The 26,639-nt window shown below is 51.6% G+C and overlaps 1 protein-coding gene across 2 annotated transcripts; it reads left to right on the forward strand.

Moving 5' to 3' along the window:
* The first annotated feature begins 21,348 nt into the window (after window positions 1–21,348).
* On the forward strand, window positions 21,349–23,933 carry LOC113932580 (left-right determination factor 1-like). Of its 2 annotated transcripts, XM_035722520.1 has the most exons (5): window positions 21,349–21,598; window positions 22,227–22,269; window positions 22,372–22,473; window positions 23,055–23,297; window positions 23,570–23,933. In XM_035722520.1, the coding sequence occupies exons 1-5, from the start codon at window positions 21,349–21,351 to the stop codon at window positions 23,931–23,933; spliced, it is 1,002 nt and encodes a 333-aa protein (XP_035578413.1). The 2 variants fall into 2 exon arrangements, with proteins under 2 accessions (XP_035578413.1, XP_035578412.1); XM_035722519.1 differs by having other exon boundaries at window positions 22,227–22,473.
* The last annotated feature ends 2,706 nt before the right edge of the window (window positions 23,934–26,639 follow it).

Consider the following 26,639-nt stretch of genomic DNA (forward strand, 5'->3'; position numbering starts at 1 on the left):
TCGGCCCTCCTCACCTGCTGACCCTCCCCGAGCCCAGCCTGGGAAGCTGGCTTCTCCCTCCGCAAATAGCCCCGGAACACCACGGGGTGAGGCCGGGTGCAGCCCCGGGGCTAGAGGAGAAGGTGCCAGAAAGGCCTCTTCCCCGAGGACGGAGACTTCTCTCCGTTGCTGTCAGATGGCTTCGTGTCTCCCTCTCAGGAGAATCCACCTGCTCCACCCATAGTGCCATTTGTCTGGCTGACCGGCTGGGCCCAACTGTGGGGAGCAGAGGTTCACGGCTTATTCAACATCGGTGAACTCCACGTCCCTTACTTACAAAATAGGGACCCCAGTCCCTGCCTCCTAAGGTGGTGTCAGGGTTCAACGAGGCACTTCCCTAAAGCACCCTGCTTGGGGACTAGATTTATGACCCTGTGCTGTCAGACCAAAGCCCGGGAGCGGGGAGCAGCTGGGGCTCGCTGACCAGACCCCACTGGATGGAGAGCCACTGCGGGTTTGACGCCGGCCGTCCTGCACCCCGACACATGCTGGGCTTGGAGACGTGCAGTGGCCTTACAAGCGGGCTTTTAAATCTTCTTGTTGAAGAAAAAATGATATATCATTTTGAAGACAATGGTATTAAAGGCAATTCTGAAAATTCAAACATCAAAGGGCATGCTCGCACCATCTGTCTCAGAAGGCTTTCTGGTTACTGTCTTTCATATTCTGTCATTGTCATTGGTCAATGGGTCAGAAACACATCGACCTTCCCCTCCGCTTCCCTTGGCTGAGCCCTGAGTGACCCGGTGGGCAAATCTGCCGGCCGCGCACCCTCCCGATGCTGCCTAGCCAGGCCTCCGCCCTGCAGACAGGCCGCCAAGCACCGAGGGCTCAGAAGGTCCCTCTGCCTCCTCTCTTAGGGCCCAGTTACTGCTGTCCAGTAATAAATCCAGTAACGGAATTATCTTTTAAAATTAGTTTTCTTGGGGCGCCTGGGGGGCTTGGTGGGTTAAGTGTCTGACTCTTAATCTCAGCTCAGGTCTTGATCTCAGGGTCATGAGTTCGAGACCAGCGCTGGGGTCCATGCTGGGCGTGAGCCTACTTAAAATTCTCTCCCTCCTCCCCGCTTCTCTAAAAAAAAAAAAAAAAAATTAAAAAAATCAGTTTTCTTTTACTGTAGTAAAATATGCATAACGTAACATTGACTATTTTGACCATTTTAAAGTGTCCAGTTCTTGGGCATCAAGCACATTCAGGCTGTGGCACAACTATCACCGCTGTCCCCCCTCCCCAGAACTCTTTCACACTCCCAAACTGAAACTCTGTCACCAAGAAACGAGACCCCCCTCTGCGCCAGCCCCTGGCACCCACTGTTCTGCCTCTGGATCTACCGCCTCGAGGGACCTCCTATCGGTGGAGTCACACGGTATGTGTCCTTCTGCAACTGGCTCATTTCACGGAGTATAAAGTCCTCCAAGTTCATCCACGGGGTCGCAGGGGTCAGGCTTTCATTTTTAAGGCTGAAGCATATTCCATTGTACGTGTAGAGGACATTTTGTTAATGCATTAGAATTATCTTTTAAAATGCGAATCAGATCGTATCTCTTTTCTTGCTTAGCCCTCCTAGTGGCTTCCCAGGGCTCGGAGTTGGAGCCTTCCCATGGCCTGGGACCCCCTCCTCCAGGCCCTGCCCCTCACCCCTGTCTGCAGCCCCTGGAGCCGCTTCCGGACCACACACACACACACACACACACACACACACACACACACACACACACACACACACACACACACGGCGCCCTTCTGGGGCCCCACAGGGCGGGGGCCTGGCCTGGCCCGCCCCTCCCCGCCCCCCTGGTGCTGGCCCTTCTCACTCCAGACGTGCCCCTCCGGGAGGCCTTCCCAGTCACTCTCTCTTTCATGACCCTGTTTACTTCCTTCCCGTTATCTGGCTTCTCTGCGGTCTTGTTTATCGTCTGTCTCCTCCCCTGGAATGGCCCAGGCCCGGGGCCGGGCTGCGTCTGGGTCACGGCTGTGGGGCTCGGGGGGGATGCGCTGATGGGCGCCTGGCTGAAGGGGGTGCCGCAGGCGGTCTGGGGGCGCAGCCTGCCGTGACGTGTTGTCACCTGCCCTACAAGCTCATTTATAGCAAAGCCGTGTGGGCAGGCAGGCGGTGGATAGCCTGGGGAGGGGCTGCCCTAGCTGGTGGGAGTCACGGCTTTCCCCTGTCCCTGCGCCCACACCCTCCTGATCACTGGGGCGGGCGGGCCCAGGCTCCCCCCGCCTCAGCCCGAAGGACGTGACCCCGATTTTGTGCAGCTGTAGAAAACAGAGAAACTAAAAACATTGCGTAAAGAAAAAGAGCCTTAGAAAAAAACATATCAAATCCTTTCACCACAGGAGACAAGAAACCAAGGGCAACATCATAACATTATTTGAAGAATCTCCCCCAGAGAAACGACCAAAGTTCCATCCACCTGCATTCAGAAGTTTGTACTGGGGGAAAATCGATCCAATAAACACACACAAAAAAGGAATTTATTTTCAAATTACCCATATCTGTGTCTTACAGTACCATCTGTAAAAATATGTAGTTAGGGAAAGACGAAGGGACCCTACAGAGCAGGGGAGCAGTGAAACACCTTTCCTACTCTCCACGTGTCTTTTCACCCACGGTGACTTAAGTAAACGTGTTACTGAACGTAACATACAAACAGAACGGTAAGTCGTAAAGTACAATGTGAGGTTTCCACAAGCGAACTGCATGACTGGCACCCAGTTCAAGACTCAGAATATTGCCAGCATCCCCAAAGCCCCTTTCTGCCCGCCTCTGGGCAGCACCTCCCGTGGGGGAGTGCGAACGCGGCTTCCAGAGACGGAATGCGGAGTCCGTTCTCTTTTGCGCCAGTATGGATGTGGATCCAGCGTGTCGTTCTGGGTCGTTGTCATTCGCTCCCGTTTGTCGCTCTGCAGCGTTCTATTCATCACGCCGCAGATGATGGATGGGCGTCTGGACGGTTCCCAGCTTGGCGGCCTTACCAGGAGTGCTGCTGCGAACATTGTAGCACATGCTTTTGATGAACACAGGACACTTTCCTGTTGGCCACACAGCTATGCTGGTCATAGGATGCGTGTGCATTCAGCTTTAGGAGATAGTGGGAGAAATGCCAACACTGGGTACTTTCTCTCCCCCCAACAGTGGGATGGTGGTGGGACTGTGCTCTGTGTACTTGCATTCCCTGATGCCTAGTGAGGGTGAGCATCGTTTCCTGTTTGTTGGCCATTTGGACAACCTCTCTGCGGCTGGTCTGTCACCCATTCTGCTGTGGGATTGCTGTTCTGAGTGACTCTTACTAAGTCTTTATATATTCCGAATGCGAGTCCTTTGTCAAATACAATGAATTGTATCTTCTCCCGCTGCCTGCCTTGAATTTTTACTCATAATGGTGGCTCTTCAGGGGCGGAGCAAGATGGCGGAGGAGTAGGAGACCTGGATTTCGTCTGGTCTCAGGAATTCAGCTGAATAGGGATCAAACCATTCTGAACACCTACAAACTCAACAGGAGACCGAAGAAGAGAGTAGCAACAACTCTCTGAACAGAGAAGCGACCACTTTCTGGAAGGTAGGACGTGCGGAGAAGTGAATCCGAGGCGATATTCAGGAGGATAGACGGCGGGGGAGGGGGCCTCTGTCGGCCACTTCTGGCAAGTGATAGAGCCGCGGAGCACAAAATCGGACCTTTTAGAAGCCGGCTCCGCTGAGGGACGTCGCTCCAGTGGCTAAGCGGGGGTGGAACCCTCACGCGACAGTGTGGTCTCAGGACCCTCGGGGTCACAGAAAGACCGGGGGTGCCTGAGTGCAGCAGAGCTCCCAGGTATCGGAGTGGGGAAGCCGGCTGCAGAGACGGAGCCGAGACGCGGACTCTCAGCTCGGGGTTGCCATAAACTGTGATCCGCGGCCCAGTCGGGCCACTGCTCCTCCAGCAGGGACCCAACAAGCGGCAGATCCGGGGAGACTCCCCTTCCTCCCCCGGGAGGAGCGGCGCAGGAGTGCACCGCAGGGATCTGCTGGGTTTGGAGACTCCACACGGGGTCGGATGCCAGAGACAGAAACGCTCGGTCACAGGCCGGGTGAGCACGGAGTGCGGCCAGAGACCGGGGAGACGGGAGTGACTGCTTTTCTCTGGGGGCACACGAGGAGCGGGGCCCCGAGTTCTCGGCTCCTCTGGGCGGAGATTGGGAGGCCACCATTTTCACCCTGGTCCTCCAAAGCTGTACCGAGAGCTTGCAGGGAACAAAAGCTCCTGAGAGCAAACCCGAGCAGCTTGCTTAGCCCGGACCGACAAGGGCGGGGCAATTCTGCCTCCGGCAAAGACATTTGGGAACCACGGCAACAGGTCCCTCCCCCAGAAGATCAGCACGAACAGCCAGCAAGCCAAGACCAAGTTTACCGATCAAGGAGAACGGGAGAACTCCAGCGCTGGGCGAATACTGCACATAGAATTCATGGCTTTTTTTTTTTTTTACCATGATTCATTAGTTTTTCAAAGTTAATTTTTTAACTGTTTTTTTAATTTTTCTTTTTCCCTTTTTCAACCAACATCTTATCAATCCCTTTTTTTAAAAAAACATTTTTTATTTTTCATTTTTAGAGTCATATTTTATCCCCTCATAGTAGTTACCCTTATTTTTGGCATATATATATAAGTTGTTCTCTCTTTAAAATTTTGAGATACAGTTTCTTCTAACAGATCAAAATATACCCTAAATCACTAGTGGATGGCTTTGTTCTAGTCTCCTGCCTGATCACATTCTCTCCCTTTTTTTTAAATCTTCTTTCTTTTTTCAAACAACTTCTTATCAATTCCTTTTATAAAATCTTTTATAATTTTCATCTTTACAGTCATCATCCATCCCTTGATTGTATCAACCCTTATTTTGTACATATATAAGTCTTTCTTCCTTTAAAATTTTAGGAGGCACTTTTTTCTAACAGACCAAAATACGCCCCAAGTCTAGTGTGTGGCACTGATCTATGCACTAGCCTGATCATATTTGATCATATTCTGTTTTTTTGGTATTGTTCTGTTTTTGTTTTTATCTTTTTCTTTTTGTTTTTTTTTTTCTTTTCTCTTTCTTTCCCTTTCTTCCCCCCTGGTTTCAGGTCTTTTCTGATTTGTATAGAGTATATTTGCTGGGGACGTTGTTAACTTGTTAGCATTTTGTTCTCTCATTCATCTATTCTCCTCTGGACAAAATGACAAGACGGAAAAATCACCTCAGCAAAAAGAACAAGAGATAGTACCGTCAGCCAGGGACCTACTCAATACGGACATTAGTACGATGTCGGACCTAGAGTTCAGAATCATGACTTTAAAGATACTAGCTGGGCTTGAAAAAAGCATGGAAGTTATTAGAGAAACCCTTTCTGGAGAAATAAAAGAACTAAAATCTAACCAAGTCAAAATCAAAAGGCTATTAATGAGGTGCAATAAAAAATGGGGGCACTAACTGCTAGGATAAATGAGGCAGAAGAGAGAATCAGCGATATAGAAGACCAAATGATGAAAAATAAAGAGGCCGAGAAAAAGAGAGAGAAACAACTACAGGATCACGAGGGCAGAATTCGAGAGATAAGCGATACGATAAGACAAAACAACATTAGAATAATTGGGATCCCAGAAGAAGAAGAAAGAGAGAGAGGGGCAGAAGGTATATTGGAGCAAATAATAGCAGAGAACTTCCCTAATGTGGGGAAGGAAACAGGCATCAAAATCCAGGAGGCACAGAGAACCCCTCTCAAAATCAATAAAAATAGGTCAACACCCCGACATCTAATAGTAAAACTTACGAGTCTCAGACACAAAGAGAAAATCCTGAAAGCAGCTCGGGAGAAGAGATATGTAACCTACAATGGTAGAAATATTAGATTGGCAACAGACCTATCCACAGAGACCTGGCAGGCCAGAAAGGACTGGCAAGATATCTTCAGAGCACTAAACGAGAAAAATAGGCAGCCAAGATTACTATATCCAGCTAGGCTCTCATTGAAAATTGAAGGAGAGATAAAAAGCTCCCAGGACAAAGAAAAACTAAAGGAATTTGCAAACACGAAACCAGCCCTCCAAGAAATATTGAAAGGGGTCCTCTAAGCAAAGAGAGAGCCTAAAAGCAGCATATACAATATACAGTAACAGTCACCTAACAGGCAATACAATGGCACTAAATTCATATCTTTCAATAGTTACCCTGAATGTAAATGGGCTAAATGCCCCAATCAAAAGACACAGGCTATCAGATTGGATTTCAAAAACAAGACCCATCAATATGCTGTCTGCAAGAGACTCATTTTAGACCCAAAGACACCCCCAGATTGAAAGTGAGGGGGTGGAAAACCATTTACCATGCTAATGGACACCAAAAGAAAGCTGGGGTGGCAATCCTTATATCAGACAAACTAGATTTTAAAACAAAGACTGTAATAAGAGATGAGGAAGGACACTATATCCTACTTAAAGGGTCTGTCCAACAAGAAGATCTAACAATTGTAAATATCTATGCCCCTAACATGGGAGAAGCCAATTATATAAGACAATTAATAACAAAAATGAAGAAACACATTGACAACAATACAATAATAGTGGGGGACTTTAACACCCCCCCCCAACTGAAATGGACAGATCATCTAAGCAAAAGATCAACAAGGAAATAAAGACTTTAAATGACAGACTGGACCAAATGGACTTCACAGACATATTCAGAACATTCCATCCCAAAGCAACGGAATACATATTCTTCTCTAGTGCCCATGAACATTCTCCAGAATTGATCACATCCTAGGTCACAAATCAGGTCTCAACCAGTACCAAAAGATTGGGATTATTCCCTGCATATTTTCAGACCACAATGCTTTGAAACTAGAACTCAATCACAAGAGGAAAGTCGGAAAGAACTCAAATACATGGAGGCTAAAGAGCATCCTACTCAAGAATGAATGGGTCAGCCAGGAAATTAAAGAAGAATTAAAAAAATTAATGGAAACCAATGAAAATGAAAACACAACTGTTCAAAATCTTTGGGATACAGCAAAGGCAGTCCTGAGAGGAAAGTATATAGCAATAAAAGCCTTTCTCAAGAAACAAGAAAGGTCTCAAATACACAACCTAACCCTACACCTAAAGGAGCTGGAGAAAGAACAGCAAATAAAGCCTAAACCCAGCAGGAGAAGAGAAATAATAAAGATCAGAGCAGAAATCAATGAACTAGAAACCAAAAGAACAGTAGAACAGATCAACGAAACTAGGAGCTGGTTCTTTGAAAGAATTAACAAGATTGATAAACCCCTGGCCAGACTGATCAAAAAGAAAAGAGAAATGACCCAAATCAACAAAATCATGAATGAAAGAGGAGAGATCACAACCAACACCAAAGAAATACAAACAATCATAAGAACATATTATGAGCAACTCTATGCTAGGAAATTAGATAACCTGGAAGAAATGGGTGCATTCCTAGAGATGAATCAACTACCAAAATTGAACCAGGAAGAAATAGAAAGCCTGAACAGACCTATAACCACTAAGGAAATTGAAGCAGTCATCAAAAATCTCCCAACAAACAAAAGCCCAGGGCCAGATGGCTTCCCAGGGGAATTCTATCACACATTTAAAGAAGAATTAATACCTATTCTCCTGAAACTGTTCCAAAAAATAGAAATGGAAGGAAAACTTCCAAACTCATTTTATGAGGCCACCATTACCTTGATCCCAAAACCAGACAAAGACCCCATCAAAAAGGAGAATTACAGACCAATATCCTTGATGAACATGGATGCAAAAATTCTCACCAAAATACTAGCCAATAGGATCCAACAGTACATTAAAAGGATTATTCACCACGACCAAGTGGGATTTATCCCTGGGCTGCAAGGTTGGTTCAACATCCACAAATCAATCAACGTGATACAATACATTAACAAAAGAAAGAACAAGAATCATATGATCTTCTCAATAGATGCAGAAAAAGCATTTGACAAAGTACAGCATCCTTTCTTGATCAAAACTCTTCAGAGTATAGGGATAGAGGGTACGTACCTCAATATCATAAAAGCCACCTCTGAAAAACCTACAGCGAATATCATTCTCAATGGGGAAAAGCTGAGAGCTTTTCCCCTAAGGTCGGGAACATGGCAGGGATGTCCACTATCACCACTGCTATTCAACATAGTATGAGAAGTCCTAGCCACAGCAATCAGACAACAAAAAGAAATCAAAGGCATCCAAATCAGCAAAGAGGAAGTCAAACTCTCACTCTTTGCAGATGATATGATACTTTATGTGGAAAACCCAAAAGACTCCACCCCAAAACTGCTAGAACTCATACAGGAATTCAGTAAAGTAGCAGGATATAAAATCAATGCACAGAAATCAGTGGCATTCCTATACACCAACAACAAGACAGAAGAGAGACAAATCAAGGAGTCGATCCCATTTACAATTGCACCCAAAACCATAAGATACCTAGGAATAAATTTAACCAAAGAGGCAAAGGATCTGTACTCAGAAAACTATAAAATACTCATGAAAGAAATTGAAGAAGACACAAAGAGATGGAAAAACGTTCCATGCTCATGGATTGGAAGAATAAACATTGTGAAGATGTCAATGCTACCTAGAGCAATCTACACATTCAATGCAATCCCCATCAAAATACCATCCACTTTTTTCAAAGAAATGGAACAAATAATCCTAAAATTTGTATGGAACCAGAAGAGACCCCGAATAGCCAGAGGAATATTGAAAAAGAAAAGCAAAGCTGGCGGCATCACAATTCTGGACTTCCAGCCCTATTACAAAGGTGTCGTCATCAAGACAGTATGGTACTGGCACAAAAACAGACACATAGATCAATGGAACAGAATAGAGAGCCCAGAAATGGACCCTCAACTGTATGGTCAACGAATCTTTGACAAAGCAGGAAAGAATGTCCAATGGAAAAAAGACAGTCTCTTCAACAATTGGTGTTGGGAAAATTGGACAGCCACATGCAGAAGAATGAAACTGGACCATTTCCTTACACCACACACAAAAATAGACTCCAAATGGGTTGAAAAACCTAAACGTGAGACAGGAGTCCATCAACATCCTAAAGGAGAACACAGGTAGCAACCTCTTCGACCTCAGTCGCAGCAACTTCTTCCTAGAAACATCGCCAAAGGCAAGGGAAGCAAGGGCAAAAATGAACTATTGGGATTTCATCAAGTTAAAAAGCTTTTGCCCAGCAAAAGAAACATCCACAAAACCAAAAGACAACTGACAGAATGGGAGAAAATATTTGCAAATGACATATCAGATAAAGGGCTAGTATCCAAAATCTATAAAGAACTTATCAAACTCAACACCCAAAGAACAAATAATCCAATCAAGAAATGGGCAGAAGACATGAACAGACATTTTTCCAAAGAAGACATCCAAATGGCCAACAGACACATGAAAAAGTGCTCAACATCGCTCGGCATCAGGGAAATCCAAATCAAAACCTCAATGAGATACCACCTCACACCAGTCAGAATGGCTAAAATTAACAAGTAAGGAAACGACAGATGTTGGCGGGGATGCAGAGAAAGGGGAACCGTCCTACACTGTTGGTGGGAATGCGAGCTGGTGCAATCACTCTGGAAAACAGTATGGAGGTTCCTCAAACAGTTGAAAATAGAGCTACCATACGATCCAGCAATTGCACTACTGGGTATTTACCACAAAGATACAAATGTAGGGATCCGAAGGGGTACATGCACCCCGATGTTTATAGCAGCAATGTCCACAATAGCCAAACTGTGGAAAGAGCCATGATGTCCATCGACAGATGAATGGATAAAGAAGAGGTGGTATATATACACAATGGAATATTATGCAGCCATCAAAAGGAATGAAATCTTGCCATTTGCAACGACGTGGATGGAACTGGAGGGTGTTATGCTGAGTGAAATAAGTCAATCAGAGAAAGACATGTATCATATGACCTCACTGATATGAGGAATTCTTAATCTCAGGAAACAAACTGAGTGTTGCTGGAATGGTGGGGGGTGGGAGGGATGGGGTGGCTGGGTGATAGACATTGGGGAGGGTATGTGCTATGGTGAGCACTGTGAATTGTGCAAGACTGTTGAATCACAGATCTGTACTTTTGAAACAAATAATGCAACATATGTTTAAAAAGAAAAAGAAGAAGATAGCAGGAGGGGAAGAATGAAGGGGAGTAAGTCAGAGCGGGAGACGAACCATGAGAGACGATGGACTCTGAAAAACAAACTGAGGGTTCTAGAGAGGAGGAGGGTGGGGGGATGGGTTAGCCTGGTGATGGGTATTAAAGAAGGCACATTCTGCGTGGAGCACTGGGTGTTATGCACAAACAATGAATCATGGAACACTACATCAAGAACTAATGATGTAATATATGGTGATTAACATAACAATAAAAAATAAAAAAAATAATGGTGGCTCTTGAGCAGAAGTCTCAAATTTATATATGCTACTTTATCAAATTTCTTCCTTCACAGTTAACTCTTTTAGTTTTCTGTTTAATTAAAATATCTTTGATAGGTAAACATCCCTGAGTTTAATATAGTTGGATTGAGCAATCTGTTTTTTTTTTTATGATGGTTCTATGATAGTTCTCCTCTCCCTACTTTGTTACGATTTCGTGCAGATGTAGGAGACAGAGAAACTAAAAACATTGGGTCAAAATAAAGAACTAGTTTTATGATAGTGTCTTATGTGTCTAAGAAATCTTGCCCTATCCCATGTTCATTGAGACATGAACCCTTGTTCTCTCCTGAAAACTTGATAGGTTTGTCTTACACATTTAGGTCCATACTCCACCAGAAATTGTATGATGTGAGGTAGGGGTCCAATTTCATGTTTTTGCATATGGATACTTGATAGATTCAGCACTATTTGTTGAAAAGGATGTTCTTTCTCTATTACAATGCTGTTCTACCTTTGTCATAACTCAAGTGTCCACATATCCATGGGCCATGGGGTCTGTTTCTGACTCTCTTGTTCAACTGGTGTATTTATGTATCCCTACCAATATCCCACTGTCTTACTTGCACTAAAGACTTTGAAGACAATTTGCCACTGTGGCTATAAGTGGGGATATTACCTCTTGATATTTTCTGCAATCGATGTCTACAATTATCCCTTTCCAATACGACAGTCTAGAGGAAATAAAACAATAAATATGGAAAATAATTAAAATTGTAAGACAAGGCAGCATAAAACACCGAGGAGTCATTTTATAGCTCTTGTCTCACAAGAAAGCTAGCTTTGAAGATTCCCCTGTGGGGAAACACATACATGCATTTCATTGCTGGAGACTTAGAAAATGTGAACATCCTTTTGGAGTGCAACTAGGCAAACAGAGTAAGGAAAATGCTAGTACCACCTGCAAATTTACCCCCCAAGGAGGTAGGTCGAAAGAGAAAAGAATCACACGCACAGAGATGTTAGTAACAGCAGTGCTTCCTGTAGTAAAAACTGGAAACACCTCTGGTATGGCCGCAAAATTAGATCAAATACCTGTCAAATGGTAAGTAGAGTGAATGTGTACAACAGGGACGAGTATGAAATTCCACTACATTAAAAGCATAATCTGTCAAACTTGGAGATAGGTTATCTATTAAGATTTGGTGTATACACGGAAAGAAGTTGTAAGGGCATAAACAGAGGAATGAATACATACCTCATAGTGCAATTGCTGGGGATGCCTAGAGGGCTCAGTCGTTAGGCATCACCCTTCGGCTCAGGTCGTGATCCCAGGGTCTGGGATCGAGCCCCGCGTCGGGCTCCCTGCTCGGCGGGAAGCCTGCTTCTCCCTCTCCCACTCCCCCTGCTTGTGTTCCCTCTCTCGCTGTGTCTGTCTGTCTGTCTCTCTCTCTGTTGAATAAATAAATAGAATCTTAAAAAAAAATAGTGTGATTGCCAGACCGGCAGCAAAGCCAATGCACAAACTCCCAGAGGTGTAGTCTGACCGCCCAAGGGGGCTACGCCTCTTCCATAGTGGCAGCCCCTGGGGCACGAAGCGTGGTGGAGGGAGCTGTCAGGGAACGCTGCTTCCGAGGGCCCCCCCCCCCCCGATGCTGGCACTTCATTTCATTTTCTCATCCCCAAACTTCGTGAAGTAGCTCTTCTTTCCCCCCTTGTTGTGGTTCATTGGACTGAGTGTCTGTGGTTAAATAGCTCACCCCGGGTTCTAAGCAGGTAGGTTATTGGCAGAAAGTTATCTGTCGTAACACCCGAGGGTGTGCACTAAAAACAAAGCAAAACAAAAATCTCATTTTTCTGATTATTTAAAAAAAAAGGCTCTCAGGAATTCTGGGAAATACAGAAAGAGGGTAAAGATGACATTAAAAGTCACCCAGATTTCTTCAGCCCAGGAATAATCATCATTAACACATTGGTAAATTTCCTTTTTTCCTTCTCCTGTGTATATTGACTGGAATCATACATTATAAACGATGCTGTGCATTCCTTTTTAAATTGACACTGCGTAGCGTGAGCTCTCCTCATGCCATTTAAAATTCTTTTTTTTAAAAAAGATTTTATTTTAAAATAATCTCTACACCCAATGTGGGGCTCGAACTCACGACCCCGAGATCAATAGTCACACGCTCCACTGACTGAGCCAGCCAGGCGCCCCATTTAAAATTCTTTTTTTTTTTTAAGATTTTATTTATTTATTTGACAGAGAGAGACACAGAGAGAGAGGGAACACAAGCAGGGGGAGTGGGAGAGGGAGAAGCAGGCCTCCCGGCTGGATCCCACAACCCAGAACCCAGGAACATGACCTGAGCCGAAGGCAGACACTTAAAGATTGAGCTACCCAGGCACCCCTAAAATTCTTTTAAACATGATTTTTAATGACTGATAATTTATTCTGTGTACACCATCCTTTGATCTTTCTTTTGTTTGGCATTTGTACTTCCTTAATTTTTTTTTATAATTATAGAAATGCTGTATAGAATCTTTGTAGACAATTTTAATCTGAGTCTCAAAGTATCTCCCTGGGACAGATTCACAAAAGGGGACTTGCCTGGAGCAAGGCTGGGAATATTTTTTTTAAGTCTTTAATTCTGTTTCTTTTATTTTTATTGAAATCTAGTTGACACACGATTTCACATTCATTCCAGGTGACTTGATGACTCCACCTTACTCCCTGTTCACCACAGGTGTAGCTACCGGCTGTCAAGGCTACGGATATTTTTAAGGCCCTTGGTGTATATTACTGACTTTTCACAAGGGGTCTCCACTAACGAGGTGCCTGTGGGATGCTACCTTCCCGTTGACCAGGGCTGTGCTCCACGGATGGGTCCTGGCTGAGGGCCCTGGGGTCAGTTAAACAGCCTCTGGGATCCTTTCTTTTCCTTTTTTTTAACAGCACTTACATAGGGATCTCCTGTACTTTCTAAGTGCTTTATTTTTTTAAGATTTAATTAATTTATTTATTTGAGAGAGAGACAGGGAGCACAAGCAGGAGGAGCAGAGGGAGAAGCAGACCCCCACTGAGCAGGGAGCCCGATGCAGGGCTCGATCCCAGGACCCTGAGATCATGACATGAGCCGAAGGCAGATGCTTCACCGACTGAGCCACCAGGCGCCCCTTCTAAGTGCTTCATAAGTACTAACTGATTTAACAACCCTACAAAGAAGCCTTGGTCCTTCTCCCTGCTCTGTAGATGTGGAAGATCACGTGAGGCTGGGGCCACTCAGAAGCAGGGCAGGAGGGGTCTCTGCTGTGGGAAGAAGCCAGACCCTCTGGCCTGGGGCTCACGCACACATCTCCTGACTCATTGCTTTCTCTTTTTTATTTTTCTTATTTCTTTGGGTGCTCTGAGCTTTGACGCTGTTGCCAAGCCAGGTCACATGACCTGGGGCCCACAGGCAGCCCAGCGGGTGTCCTTTGGGATGGCAGGGAGGCCACTGGCTTTGCAGTCAAGGATGTGGCACGGCCATCCGGGTCTTGCGGGGCTTAGAGCCGTGAGTCAGCGTGGAGGGGCCTTCACCCAGCCCAGAGGCTCGGGGGATGGCAGTCAGCGTGGAAGGGCCCCCCACCCCAAGGGAAGGAGAATCTGACATGGGCCGCTCCTCAGGAAGCTCATGAGAATCCACGTTGGCGGAGGCATCAGCTGGACCAGCCACACTCACCACCTGTGTCGGGGGGGTGGGGGGTGAGCTCCCTCAGGGCGGGACCTGTCTTTGTGTCGCCAGCCCTGTCCCCTTTGTGTCTGCTGATAGACGGGTGCTCAGGGCTTGCGGAGGGGGTTCACCGGCCGCCCAGGAGGAGCCTGCCGCTGGGTTTAGGAGATTGTTTACCCACGAGATGAAGGTGCAGCCTGGCTGGGCAGGGGCCCTGGGTTCAAATCTCAGTGGGGTCCCTCAGTGTCAGGCTGCATGACCTCGAAACGGAATTAGTTTGTGAACTTTGGCCTCAGTTTCCCTTCTGAAAGCCTCCACTGTGTTGAGGGTGGAAAGAGAGATATGTCAGCAAGGAGGCCCAGACAGACACCGCGGGCCTGAGCCTTGGGGTGGGGGCAGGGAGCCACAGGGCACCCGTCTGCTCCCCGTCTTGCTCCTTCTGAGGACGGGGATAGACACCCTTTGGGGTTCCTGGGTCGACTGACCTCCCCTCCTCAGGAAGGGGCTCTGCCCTCTGACAGGGCTTCGGCTGCCCCGAGGCCAGGAGCTGGCTGGAACTGAAGTCTCACAGCCAAGCCCAGACTCATCCTTGAAAGCACACCGTGCAGATGCCACGCATGTGCACGTACACCACGCATCACACACACACATCGCAGCTCCCACCAGGAGCCCCTCAGAGCCCCGAGACCAAGCGGCGGCGGCCAAATGCTCCCGGCATGGCTGAGCCCTGCACTGCATAGGAAGCAAGACGTGTTGGCAGGAGGTGCAGGGGCTGCGTGTCACACCCCCTAATGAACCTGCAGGAAGCGGGGCGAGCAGGCCAGGAGCTTCGCACCAGAGGGGATGGCAAAAGCTCGTTTCCTTTCCCAGATAGCCGCTGAGCTCTTGATAAAACGCTGGGGAAAGGGTCTGCCCCAGCGGGACAGGGCTAATCCGGGGATTCCCAAATGACCGCCTGCTCATTATTATGTATTTTGTTTACTCAGCCCACCTTTCTACCTTTCTAGTCGCCCTTGGGAAGGTGCAGATCCTTCCGCTTTATCAGCCCCGCTCTGGAGATTAGAGCCCCAACGCCACCGCCTCCCGAGGGCTCGTCCCTGGACTGGGGGCTGGGGGGCTGGCTCCACGCCGAGGGACTCGGTACCTACAGCCTGGAAACGCTGATCCGTCTGCGCCGTGAAGACTTCCTATCTAGAACAGGGTGACCCCACAGAAAGGCCGAGGCGATGAGCTGAGGGCAGGAGAACTGGGGGCCCCCTCCAGCCCTGATAACTCCGGAGGGCAGAGAGGGAGCTCAGACGTGGGTGGCTGAGAACAGGAGAATGCCCCCCCCCCCCCCCCCCCGCCATCCCAGTGTGATCGCACACCTGGGCTCTTGCAGGTTGATGATTCTGGAAGTGCACCCATGAGACGGCTGGGCGGGGCGGGGGGGGGGGACAGCGTAGGAGACACCTGTCTCTGTCCGTCCGCCCGCCAAGGGTATGTTTTTCAACCTCGAAGTTGTATGTGTTACTAGCTACGAGTAACCTAATCTGGACTAAGATCTTGAGTCTCTAATTCTCCCTTTCAGGCTTTTTAGCAAAAAAGAACGCATCCATCCACCATTCTCGCTTCGCTTCCTCCCCTCCCCAACACCCAGCATCTACTGTTTGAGCACCGGTTGCTTGCAGGTCCCAACGAGAGAGTGTCCTTGCTGAGTTGCTGCTCTGCTGGGCATCTGTGTCCGCAATGCCGCGAGGGAGGGTCATCCCGCTGTCCCCGTGAGGGATCAAGGGCATCCGGAGAACGGAGGGATGCACCGGGCAGGGAGAGACGGGGGGGGGGGGGGGGTGATTAGAGCATGGGGGGAGGGATTTTCATGGAGGAAGGGAAATTTATGCCCGACTTGCAAGATGAGAATCTCTCAAAGGTAAAGAGAGAGAAGAATGAGCCCACAGCCGGCCGTCCAGGGCTGTTCTGTGAGAGGCCAGCGTGCGGCACGGAGCGCGGAGCCTGACGCAGGGCTCGATCCCACAACCCTGAGATCCTGACCTGAGCCGAAACCAAGAGTCGGATGCTCAACCGACGGCGCCACCGAGGCGCCCCGGAGTAACAGAAGTTTAGAGGGAAATATTGACCTACATGATGTTAACTTTAGATGTTAAATATGAAAGTTCATTTGCATATCATGATTCTGTTTGGAGCATTTAGAGAGAAAAAAAACCTTTCCGTTCATCTGTTCTTACTCTCAGATGCTCAGCGAGAGCCCAAAAAAGACCTCAGGAAGAAATTCTTTTCCTTTTTTTTCCTGGGCCCTTTTTTCCTCTCTGAGGCAATCAGGAAGCCGAGGAATCATCTGGAACAGGCCAGATCACCATCACCTTCGTGACAGGACGGACGGTTTTCCCTCCCAGGCTGCAGATGCAGCCGGCCCCCCACTGCTTCGGGCAGATTCTGGATGGTGTGCCCGGCGGTGTGCAGGAGGCCCAGGGTCCGGCGGACGGCGGACAGACAGGTTCCTGGGTGGTTCCGGGCAGAAGTCACCACACCCGGGGACTGTCCCACAGAACAAACCCGGCCCGGGAGAAGGTGGGATGCCGGAACAGGGGTTGTGGGAGAGCGGTGTGGGGCTCCCTGCAGGTGCAGAGCGGGAGCCCACCCTCAAAGCTCAGGCCGGCTCGCATGTCCCACGTGGCCGCGCTGTGTGGAGCAACAGGACCGGGCCACTGCAGGATCCGAGGCATCCTGCACCGGGAGGACCGAGCGGGCTGGAAGGCTGGGCTCCCTAAGGGCCACCTCGGGAGGAGGAGACTTTGGTTCAAGTGTCCTGGGTCCTAACGCATCCGTGTGCAACAGACCCAGTGTGAGCTCAAGGTACAGCTGGCCCTTCAACTACGTGGGGACTGGGGCGCCACCCCCCGTGCCATCGAAAATCTACGTATGACTTTCGACTCCCCTAAAACCTCGATACTTGACCAGAAGCCTGACCGATAAGCTGAACAGTTTGTATGTTCTATGTATTATATGCTGTATTCTTTTTTTAAAAATTTTATTATGTTATGTTAGTCACCACACAGTACATCATTAGTTTTTGATGTGGTGATCCACGATCCATTGTTCTCGTATAACACCCAGTGCTCCATGCAGTACGTGCCTCCTAAATAACCCATCCCCCCACCCCCTCCCCTCTAAAACCCTGTTTGTTTCTCAGAGTCCATCGTCTCTTGTGGTTCATCTCCCCCTCCGATTTCCCTCCCTTCATTTTTCCCTTCCTTCTCCTAATGTCCTCCATGTTATTCCTTATGTCCCACAAATAAATGAAACCATATAATTGACTTTCTCTGCTTGACTTATCTCACTTAGCATAATCTCCTCCAGACCCATCCATGTTGACGTAAAAGTTGGGTATTCATCCTTTCTGATGGCTGAGTAGTATTCCATTGTATGTATGGACCACATCTTCTTTATCCGTTCATCTGCTGAAGGGCATCTCGGCTCTTCCCACAGTTTGGCGGACATTGCTGCTATGAACATTGGGGTGCATATGTTGTATTCTTATTACAATAAGCTAGAGAAAAGAAAATGTCATTAAGAACATCATAAGGAAGGGGCACCTGGGTGGCTCAGTTGGTTGAGCATCTGACTCTTGATTTCGGCTCAGGTCATGGTCTCAGGGTCGTGGGATCGAGTCCCGTGTGGGGCTCTGCCCTCAGCGGGGAGTCAGCTTCTCTGTCTCTGTCTGCCCCCCTCCCACATGCTTGTGCTCGCTCTCTCTAAATAAATAAATCTTAAAAAAAAAAAGGAAAATCATAAGGAAGAGAAAATACACTTACAGCCTGGGACTCTATCTATTGAAAAAAAAAATCTGTGTATGATTGGACCCATGCAGTTCAGACTCATGGTGTTCAAAGGTGTTTGCATTCTTGTACGGCATTCAGACCATTACTACTCCTAGCATCCCAACAGATCTCTGAAAGATAAAGTCTCTACCTACACCGGGAAGCGATAGAACACTGCATGTTAACTATACTGGAATTGAACAACAACAACAAAAAAACCCCACCTCATTTTACCATTCCCTAGTTTAAAAAAAAAAGTCTTTGCAAAACTTTAAAATCCCCAGCAATACAGGTTGGTAAATGGTATGGCTTTCTTCAGCCTTACAAAGCCTGGGGCGGAGAGGGCGGATCTAGACAGCTTTAGAAGTAGTCTTCCCTCCCACAGGTCAGTAGGGGCGACTTTGTTGTTTTCCCGCCCTTGGAGCCCACCCTGGGCCCCCATCCAGGCCAGACCGTCCACCCAGAGACGCACATTCTCTGGGCCTGCGTCCCAAGCTCTGCGCCACAAAGGCCGTGGCCCTCCCTCCTGCTGGCTAATGAGCCCCTGGTAAAAAGTGTCCCAATCCACATTTGTGTTTTTCTTCTGGTCACTAGCTAATTGCCCAATTATTTTATTTCCCCAGCAAAACTTCAGTCGGCCTGGAATCCACATTCAGGACTAAAAGCCTGTGTCCAGGGAGTCAGGGGATTTGTCCTCTGTCTGTCTGCTTCTCCGTGGCCCCTGCCCAGCCCAGGCCTGACCCAACTGAGTCCCCAGCTTGTCTGGGGCCGGGGGGGGGGGGGCGCCCTGCCCGCTTCAGAGGTCAGGCAGAACTGTGCCCTGGAAAGAACTTCCGGGTGTGGAAGGAATTCGGGCCTAGGAATCGAAGGCCGGCCTTTCTGCCGGCAGCCATCAGAAACTGTGGGAGCTTGGGCAAGTGGTCACCTCTCTGAGCTTCACTTTTCTTGGCTTTAGAAATGGGGGCAGAGGGGGGTGGGGGCAGATTGGCCCGGACAGGCCATGTCGGCTCTCAGCTCCCTGAGTCTACAACGTAGCGGGGGAGCGGAGCAGGGGGTCCCTTGCTGGGCAAACCCTCTGGGGTTTGCCAAATGCTCCCAGGCTCTCCCCGCCTAAGGGAGGTCTCCAGGATCTGCAAGCGTTCTGTTTCCCAACTGTGGACCACCTGCCCACGTGCCCACGGGCCCCGAGGGGCTCCCCCCGAGCACTGGGTTCCAGAAGCCCGTTCCTCAGTCAGAGATGCTGGGTGTTGGCTGGTGGTTTCAGTTCCCACTGAGGACAAAGCTCTAGAATCATCTCTGTGCTTGGGAGGCCACCCCAGGAGCCCAGCGACAGGCCTGGGGGAGGTGGGAATCCAGCAGTGGACGGTCTTGCCCATTGACTCTTCTTGGGAAAGTGAAGTTTCAGTGTAACTGGTCGGTGACCCCAGGGACAAAAGGGGCTCGGGACACTGAGGATTCCCAGGGGTCCTCAGCCCTGAGGGGCCTCCTGGGGTCGGGGGGAGAGCCTCGTGTCCTCGTGCCTTGTCGGCCAGGGAGTAGCAGCACCGGGGGCCTGACCTCTCCCAGCCCTGGGACAGCAGGTCCCTGTGGAAACCAACACAGGGGGCCACATGGCCTCATTGTGAACTTCCAACCCCCAGGGGGCTCCTGGGGCCTAGACGATGGGGGCCTGGGAAGGGGGTCCCTGGCCTCTGAGGGGCAGCCCGGGTGTTACTTCCTTGGCACCATCCTGGCCCGTGATAAGCCACCGGGCTTCCTCTCTGCAAGTGGACTCTTGCATATTTATGGAACAGCCGCTCGGGATAGCTTCCAGGGACTAAGGGCAACGGGTCCTGGGTCGCCTGCGAATGTGACACTCTGCACCTTTTGGCTTGACTTAAGGCCCAAATGTTTGCATCAAGTAAGTCCCTGCTGATCACTTGCAAAGAAAAGCCGCAGCTCTCCTCCCCGGTGGAGGCCGCACTTGGCCCAGAGAGAGCAGGAGGCCCGTGGGGCCCCGCGGTGCAGGGGGTGTTCAGACCACAGGAGACGTGAGCCCCTCCCTCCCTCTGCATTGCTCCTTCCCTGAGCGGTATTCTGACTTTGCATCTGGAAGGTGCATGCGGACACCTGCCTTCTCTGTTGTTGCAAATACCTGCTCAGGGCTGAGAACAGTGCCTGCCACGCGGTGAGCACTCTAGAAATGATTGCTCTTGTTGGGGCCATTGTTAGAAAGGCCACGGGTAATAAGGGGGGCAAACCCTTATTGTGCACTTACTGTGGACCAGGCTCTGGGATGCGCCTCCTCCATGTGCTAATGCATTTGCTCTCCAGACTAGCCCTGTGAAAGAGACCCGATTATTACCACCTCTCCTTCAGAAGGGGAAACTAAGTCACTAAGGCCTTGAGGAACTTGCTAGAAGGTCCAACAGCCAGCAAGGCACACAGACCCCATATTTTTACCCAGCCGGTCTAAACCCTGTGTTTGGGAGGCCCCGGGAGGCTCCCACCCCCGTGTGCTCCCCACCTGAGGCTTTGGACAGGACATGACTCTGGGCAGCTATGGCCTCGCTTTCCAGGTCCCTGTCCCTTGGCCCGGGTCCCCCTGAGCACCAGTGTGAGCCCACAGCCGGACTCAGGGCGTGGAGTGCTCCCAGGGTGACTGGCACAGCCTGATGGACCTCCGTGTGGGACTGCGAAGACGCTTGCAAAGTTGCCCTTCGTGGCACAGCCAGAGAGCCGGGCCTGACAGCAGAAGCTTCCTCGGTCAGGGACAGCACACGGTCCTCCAAGGGCCTGAGGAGAGGAGCAGGAGGGGGGCCGCAGGGACAGAGAAGGCGAGAAGATGGGTCACGGGCTTCTGCGGGAGCTCGCTGAATGGGGCCTGGCCAGAGCAGGCAGGAATGCAGAGTCCTCACCCTCCTTCCTTCCTGACGAACACACGGAGACCCTGACTGGCCTCTAGGAAAGAGATTTAAACAGTTGCCCGATAGGATTCTCTTTCTTACAGAATAGGCCCACTTTTTCATAGGCTGGGACCGGGGTAGGGCCCGGGAAATTCAACAGGCACTAAAACAATCCCTGAGCTGCCCAGACAGCAGGGCCCAGAGGCCCCAGGCTGGTGTAGCATCCAGACAGGCCTTTGTGCCCGTTCTAGACGGCCCCCTCCTCCAGGCTCCTGGACCCGCCTGGCCTCTGAGCTCCCAGGAGGTCCGAGGGGTGTGGCCTGGCTCCCCCCACCCAGGCCCGGCCCAGGGCTGGCTATAAAGCTGGCCCAGCCTGACCCTCGGCACAGCCAGCCCGGACCCTCCCGGAGCCTCCCCCAGGGACACGTCTGTCGCCTCCGCTGCTCCTGCTCGTGCTCTCGTGCACGGTCCCATGCGGCCACTGTGGCTGTGCTGGGCGCTCTGGGCGCTGCCCCTCCCCGGCCCCGGGGCCGCCCTGAGCGGGGAGCAGATCCGGGGCAGCCTGCTGCAGCAGCTGCACCTCAGCCAGGTGCCCGTCCTGGACGAGGGCGACGCTGAGGGGCTGGTCACCCCTGCCCACGTGACAGCCCAGTACGTGGCCCTGTTGCAGCGCAGCCACAGCGCACGCTCTCGAGGGAAGAGGTTCAGCCAGAAATTCCGAGGTGAGGCCTCCCTGCGGCTGCGCCCCGCTCCTTGTCGGGGTGCCAACCTGGAGCTCAGGGGTTAGGGACACGGGGCGTGTGGGGAGGGTGTGGAACACGTCCCGCCGTTGGCCCCCAGACTCGGTAGCCCCGCTAAAGCTGCTCACAGGCCCCGGACTCCTCTTGGGGACATCTCCCTGGGCATGGGAGGGAGATGGGAGGAATTCAGGGCTCTTGCTCTGCTTCTTAGGACACTGGGCTGGTGACCAGAGGTCTCCATGGCAGGGCTCTCTGCCCCCGCTCCAGAGCCCCCCCCCCCCCCCCGTTTTGTGGTGCCCTTTGCCCAAAGAAGGCTACAGGTCTCTGGGCCTGGCTGGCTCAGCAGGTGGAGCATGTGACTCTTGATCTTGGGGTTGTGAGTTTGAGCCCCCGCTGGGCCTAGGTAGAGGTTACTTAGAAGTAAAATGTTCAAACAAACAGAAAAGAAGGCTTCATGTCTGTGCACTTGAGGGGCAGCCCCAGCCCCCACATTCTCCCTGCGCATCTCCCTGGGGACTCCTGGGGAAATGCTGTTCACCGGCTGGGGGCCCAGCCCCCTCTCAGCCGCCCTGGTGCTGTACAGGCCTCCTGACCCTGCTCCTGTCCCCAGAGGTGGTGGGCAGGTGGCTGGCGTCGGAGGCCTCCACGCACTTGCTGGTGTTCAGCATGGAGCGGCGGCTGCCCCCCAACAGCGAGCTGGTGCGGGCCGTGCTGCGCCTCTTCCAGGAGCCGGTGCCCAGGGCCGCGCTCCGCAGGCTGGAGCGGCTGTCCCCGCACAGCGCCCGCGCCCGTGTCACCGTCGAGTGGCTGCACGTCCGCGAGGACAACTCCAATCGCACCTCCCTAGTGGACTCCAGGTGGGGGCTGCAAGTGGGGAGGGTGCTGGGGAGGAGGGATGGGGAGGGGAGGGGAGGGGGAGGTCCCAGCGCGGGGCGGGGGGGGGGGGGGGGGGAGGAGACGGGAGGAGGAGAGGGGAGGGGCGGGGGCCGGGGTCCCAGCGCGGAAGACGGGGTTGGGGGGCGAGGTAAGTAGGTGTCCTAGCGCGGGGCGGGGGGGTGGGGTGGGGAGCGGGCGTGGTCCCAGCGCGGGGGGAGGAGACGGGAGGAGGAGAGGGGAGGGGCGCGGGCCGGGGGTCCCAGCGCGGGGGACGGGCCGGGGGGGGGGGGGGCGGGCGGGGGAAGTAGGTGTCCTAGCGCTGGGGGGAGCGGGCGGGGGTCCCAGCGCGGGGGGGAGAAGACGGGAGGAGAAGAGGGGAGGGGCGCGGGCCAGGGGTCCCAGCGCGGGGGGGGGGGCCAGAGGAGAGGGCGGGGAAGTAGGTGTCCTAGAGTGGGGGGCGCGGGGGGCGTGCCAGCGCGGGGGGAGGGGGAGGGGAAGGCTCCCCCAGGGGGAACCCGCAGCCCCCAGCTCAGGCCCCCGTCCCCACGCCGCCCCGTCGCAGGCTGGTGTCCCTCCACGACAGCGGCTGGAAGGCCTTCGACGTGACGGAGGCCGTGACCTTCTGGCAGCAGCTGAGCCGGCCTCGGCAGCCCCTGCTCCTGCAGGTGACGGTGCAGACGGAGCACCTGGGCCCGCCGGCCGCGGGCGCCCACAAGCTGGTGCGCTTCGCCTCCCAGGGGCCTGCGGGCGCCGGGCAGGGCGAGCCCCAGCTGGAGCTGCACACGCTGGACCTGGGGGCCTACGGGTAGGCGCCCGGGGCCGCACGGGGGGACCCCACTCCCAAGGCCAGCTCAGTCCGAGTGGGACTTTTCCGGGTGCCGTGGGAGTGATTGCCCGCAGGAGAGTCCCCTTCAGTCTCAGGACTAAGGGCTCACGCGATGTACCGTTTGGTTGTTGACCGGTCCTTATCCTTTTGAACGTAAGGAGCGCTGGGTGGCAAAGCTCCTCCCAGATGCCCCCCAGGCCCTCCCTGCCCCCCTCCCCGCCCTCCCCGCTGACCTCTGCCTCTCTTTGCAGAGCTCAGGGCGATTGTGACCCGGAGGCGCCCGGGGCGGAGGCCCCCCGCTGCTGCCGCCGGGAGATGTACATCGACCTGCAGGGGATGAAGTGGGCTGAGAACTGGGTCCTGGAGCCCCCGGGCTTCCTGGCCTACGAGTGTGTGGGCGCCTGCCGGCAGCCCCGGCAGCCCCTGCCCTTCAAGTGGCCGCTTCTGGGGCCTCGGCAGTGCATCGCCTCGGAAACGGCCTCGCTGCCCATGATCGTCCGTGTCGAGGAGGGAGGCAGGCCCAGGCCCCAGGTGGTCAGCCTGCCCAACATGAGGGTGCAGAGCTGTAGCTGCTCCTGGGATGGGGCGCCAGTGCCCCGGAAGCTGGAGCCTTAGGTGTGGGGCGTGGCCACCGCGGCGCCGCCCTGGACAGGTGCACAGAAGCAGGTCTGGCCGTAGGTGTTAATTTCCTCCTTAGCAAGTGACCCCTGGCCCCACTCACCGCCCCTGTTTTACCTTTCCTGCACGTTCTTCCTTTTCTTGTCCTCCTGTGCATCACCCGCCCTAAGCACTTACGTGAGTAACTAATGCGGCTGGGATTGCTGAGCTCTCGAAGGAAATCCCAGCCTCCTTGTTAAAGGACACAGCCGGGCATGGGCAGACTGTCCGCGGGGAGCCTCTCTATGGCAAACTCTCAGCTGAGTATGGACAACATGCCCTATGATGTGAGCTGGGGAAACAGACTGATTTACTCTACTGCATGATGGGAATTAAAACAAAAATTTTAAAAATCCCCCACTTTCCCCTAGGTAGGGAGGAGGTCAAAAAAAGAACACCCCTTCCCCAAAACGTTGACCCGTTCTGGACTCTTGTAAACATGCTTGGTCCCCCCTCCCCTGAGAGATTGCTAGGAGGGAGGACGATGGGCTTCCAGCTGGGGTGCTTGGTTTCTGGATCAAACAGGGTCACAACTGTGACCTCAAGCCAATGGGGAAGCCTTTGGGCCACCATTTCCTCTTAAAAGAGAGGAGGTGGGAGTCAGCTGAGTCATTACACTGGGGGTCAGAGAGCCCAAAACTCACTGGCTCCCCTGCAGACCCAGCTTTTCCAGTGCGTAGTTAGGTTATTTCCCCCACTGTTTTAGAAGATTTACCACCAGAACCCACATGTATTTACTTCTTAAAAAATGTAGCCAAAACAGTTGAGTGTAGATAATCTGCTGAAATAAAATGATGGTTTGCTCTGTGTCTCTGCATTTCGTTTCTGGTACCCTTTACACCAGAGAGGAGGGAGTGGTGGTGGGGACGAGATCTCATAATGATGTGAAGAGATGGGGAGACCAAGACCTCCGGTCTCTGGGGGTGCCAAACATTGCAATAACTAGGTTTGGATTAAGCTTTCATTTCTAATACTTATATTGTCCCCCAGCTCCCACTCCAAAACCAGTATCATAAACAATCAGTCACACGTGCCACCTCTTTAGAAAACACTTCCCCCCCCGGCAGTGGTTATGGGGACGGGGACAGACACGGGGTGACAGTGGTGTGGCAAGCAACCTAACATTTATTGAGCACTCACTGTAAGCCAGGGTGCTGGGCCAGGCAATTTTGTATACCTTACATCACTTAATTCTTGCAATGAATTCCTTAAGGTAGGTATTATGATTCCCATTTTCCAGATGAAGAAATTGAGGCAGGGCGATGCAAAGCTGTTGAATCTCTACACTGAGGCATGGGTTATAACACTCCTTCCCACTGTGCTCCCCCCCCCCCACGTAAGCGTGTTCTGTTGATGACACAGGCGTTAGCCACCAGGTCATCTGGAAGCGGCCACACCTGGCAGTGCCCTAAAGTAACCTTTCTAGGCAGCTGGGTTTCCTTATGCTTGGCTGTTGAAGTTCTTGGGCTCTGTTTTCACCCACAAAGCTCATTAATAACAACGGACTAGTGGAGGGGAAAATGGAGCCAGTCTCTGGACAGCCAGGATCTGAGAATGTGGCAAGCGTATGGCTGGAGGCAGGGGAGAGGACTTGGCTCGGACAGAAAGGCCTAGATCACCTCCATCAGACGTCTGAATGAAGCCCTTCTGCATGGAATGCTGTGAGGACCATGCAGACCATTGTTTTCTTTACAAGAAGGGTATCCATACCTTCTAAAGAGTTCCACCAGCTACTCAGTGACCTATCTGTGGACTCCCAGCCAGTCCATTCAATCAGCGGCAAGGATGGGCCTGCTCCCATCAGCCCCTGTGAGCTAAAAAGTCCAGGAGATCGGCCTCATTTCAAAATATAAGGATGTGTTCCTCATCACAGGGAGATGGTGTGGTACATAGAATGTTTTCCCCAATACATCCATGCCTCCCAATCCTTGGAGCCTGTGACTCTGTCATCTTATACTTCAAAGGGGATTTTGCAGATGTGATTAAGGTTACAGACCTCAAAATAAGGAGACGATCTTGGATTAACCAAGTACACGCAATCTAATCACAGGATTCCTTCAAAGTAGAGAACTTTGTCTGGCTGGAGGCACAGAGATAAGGCTTTAGGGAAGGTCAATGAGAAGATGTGACCACCAGTTGACCCGTGAGCTGGACCTGGGCAAGGGAAGCTCCTCATCCCCTCTCCTGCCCTTGGAATGTTCCAGTAGCCTTGCCCAGAAGCTTCCCCCAGGACAGCCTTGAGACGGTTGATGTAGTGCTGGGACCATCAGGAGGGAGGGGGGTACAAGACCAAAACCTCCCCACTGAGGCCTCTCTATGAACGGTTAGGATGTGGCCAGTGGGTGCAGGGGTCCACCTTCTCGCAGCCCCCAAGACAAGCCTCGTAGGTCGGTTCCCTGAGCTCGTTCAACCCACCTGGAGTGGCCTGCCTCCTTCCACCGTCGCTCCCTGTCCACTGTGTCTGGGCGCCGGGTTGAGATCACACCTGGAGCTCCCAGGAGGATGCGAACCAACAGAGGCAGAAGAGGAGGCCAGAAAGATTTGAAGCAGGAAAAGGACCGGACCTGCCGTTACTGGTTTGCAGATGAAGGGGACCCTGAGCCCGGGAATGTGAGAGCCTTCGAGAAGCTGAGAACAACCCCTGGCTGGCAGCCAGCACGGAAA

The sequence above is a fragment of the Zalophus californianus genome, chromosome 10 (genome assembly GCF_009762305.2).
Source record: "Zalophus californianus isolate mZalCal1 chromosome 10, mZalCal1.pri.v2, whole genome shotgun sequence".
Lineage (NCBI taxonomy): Eukaryota > Metazoa > Chordata > Mammalia > Carnivora > Otariidae > Zalophus > Zalophus californianus.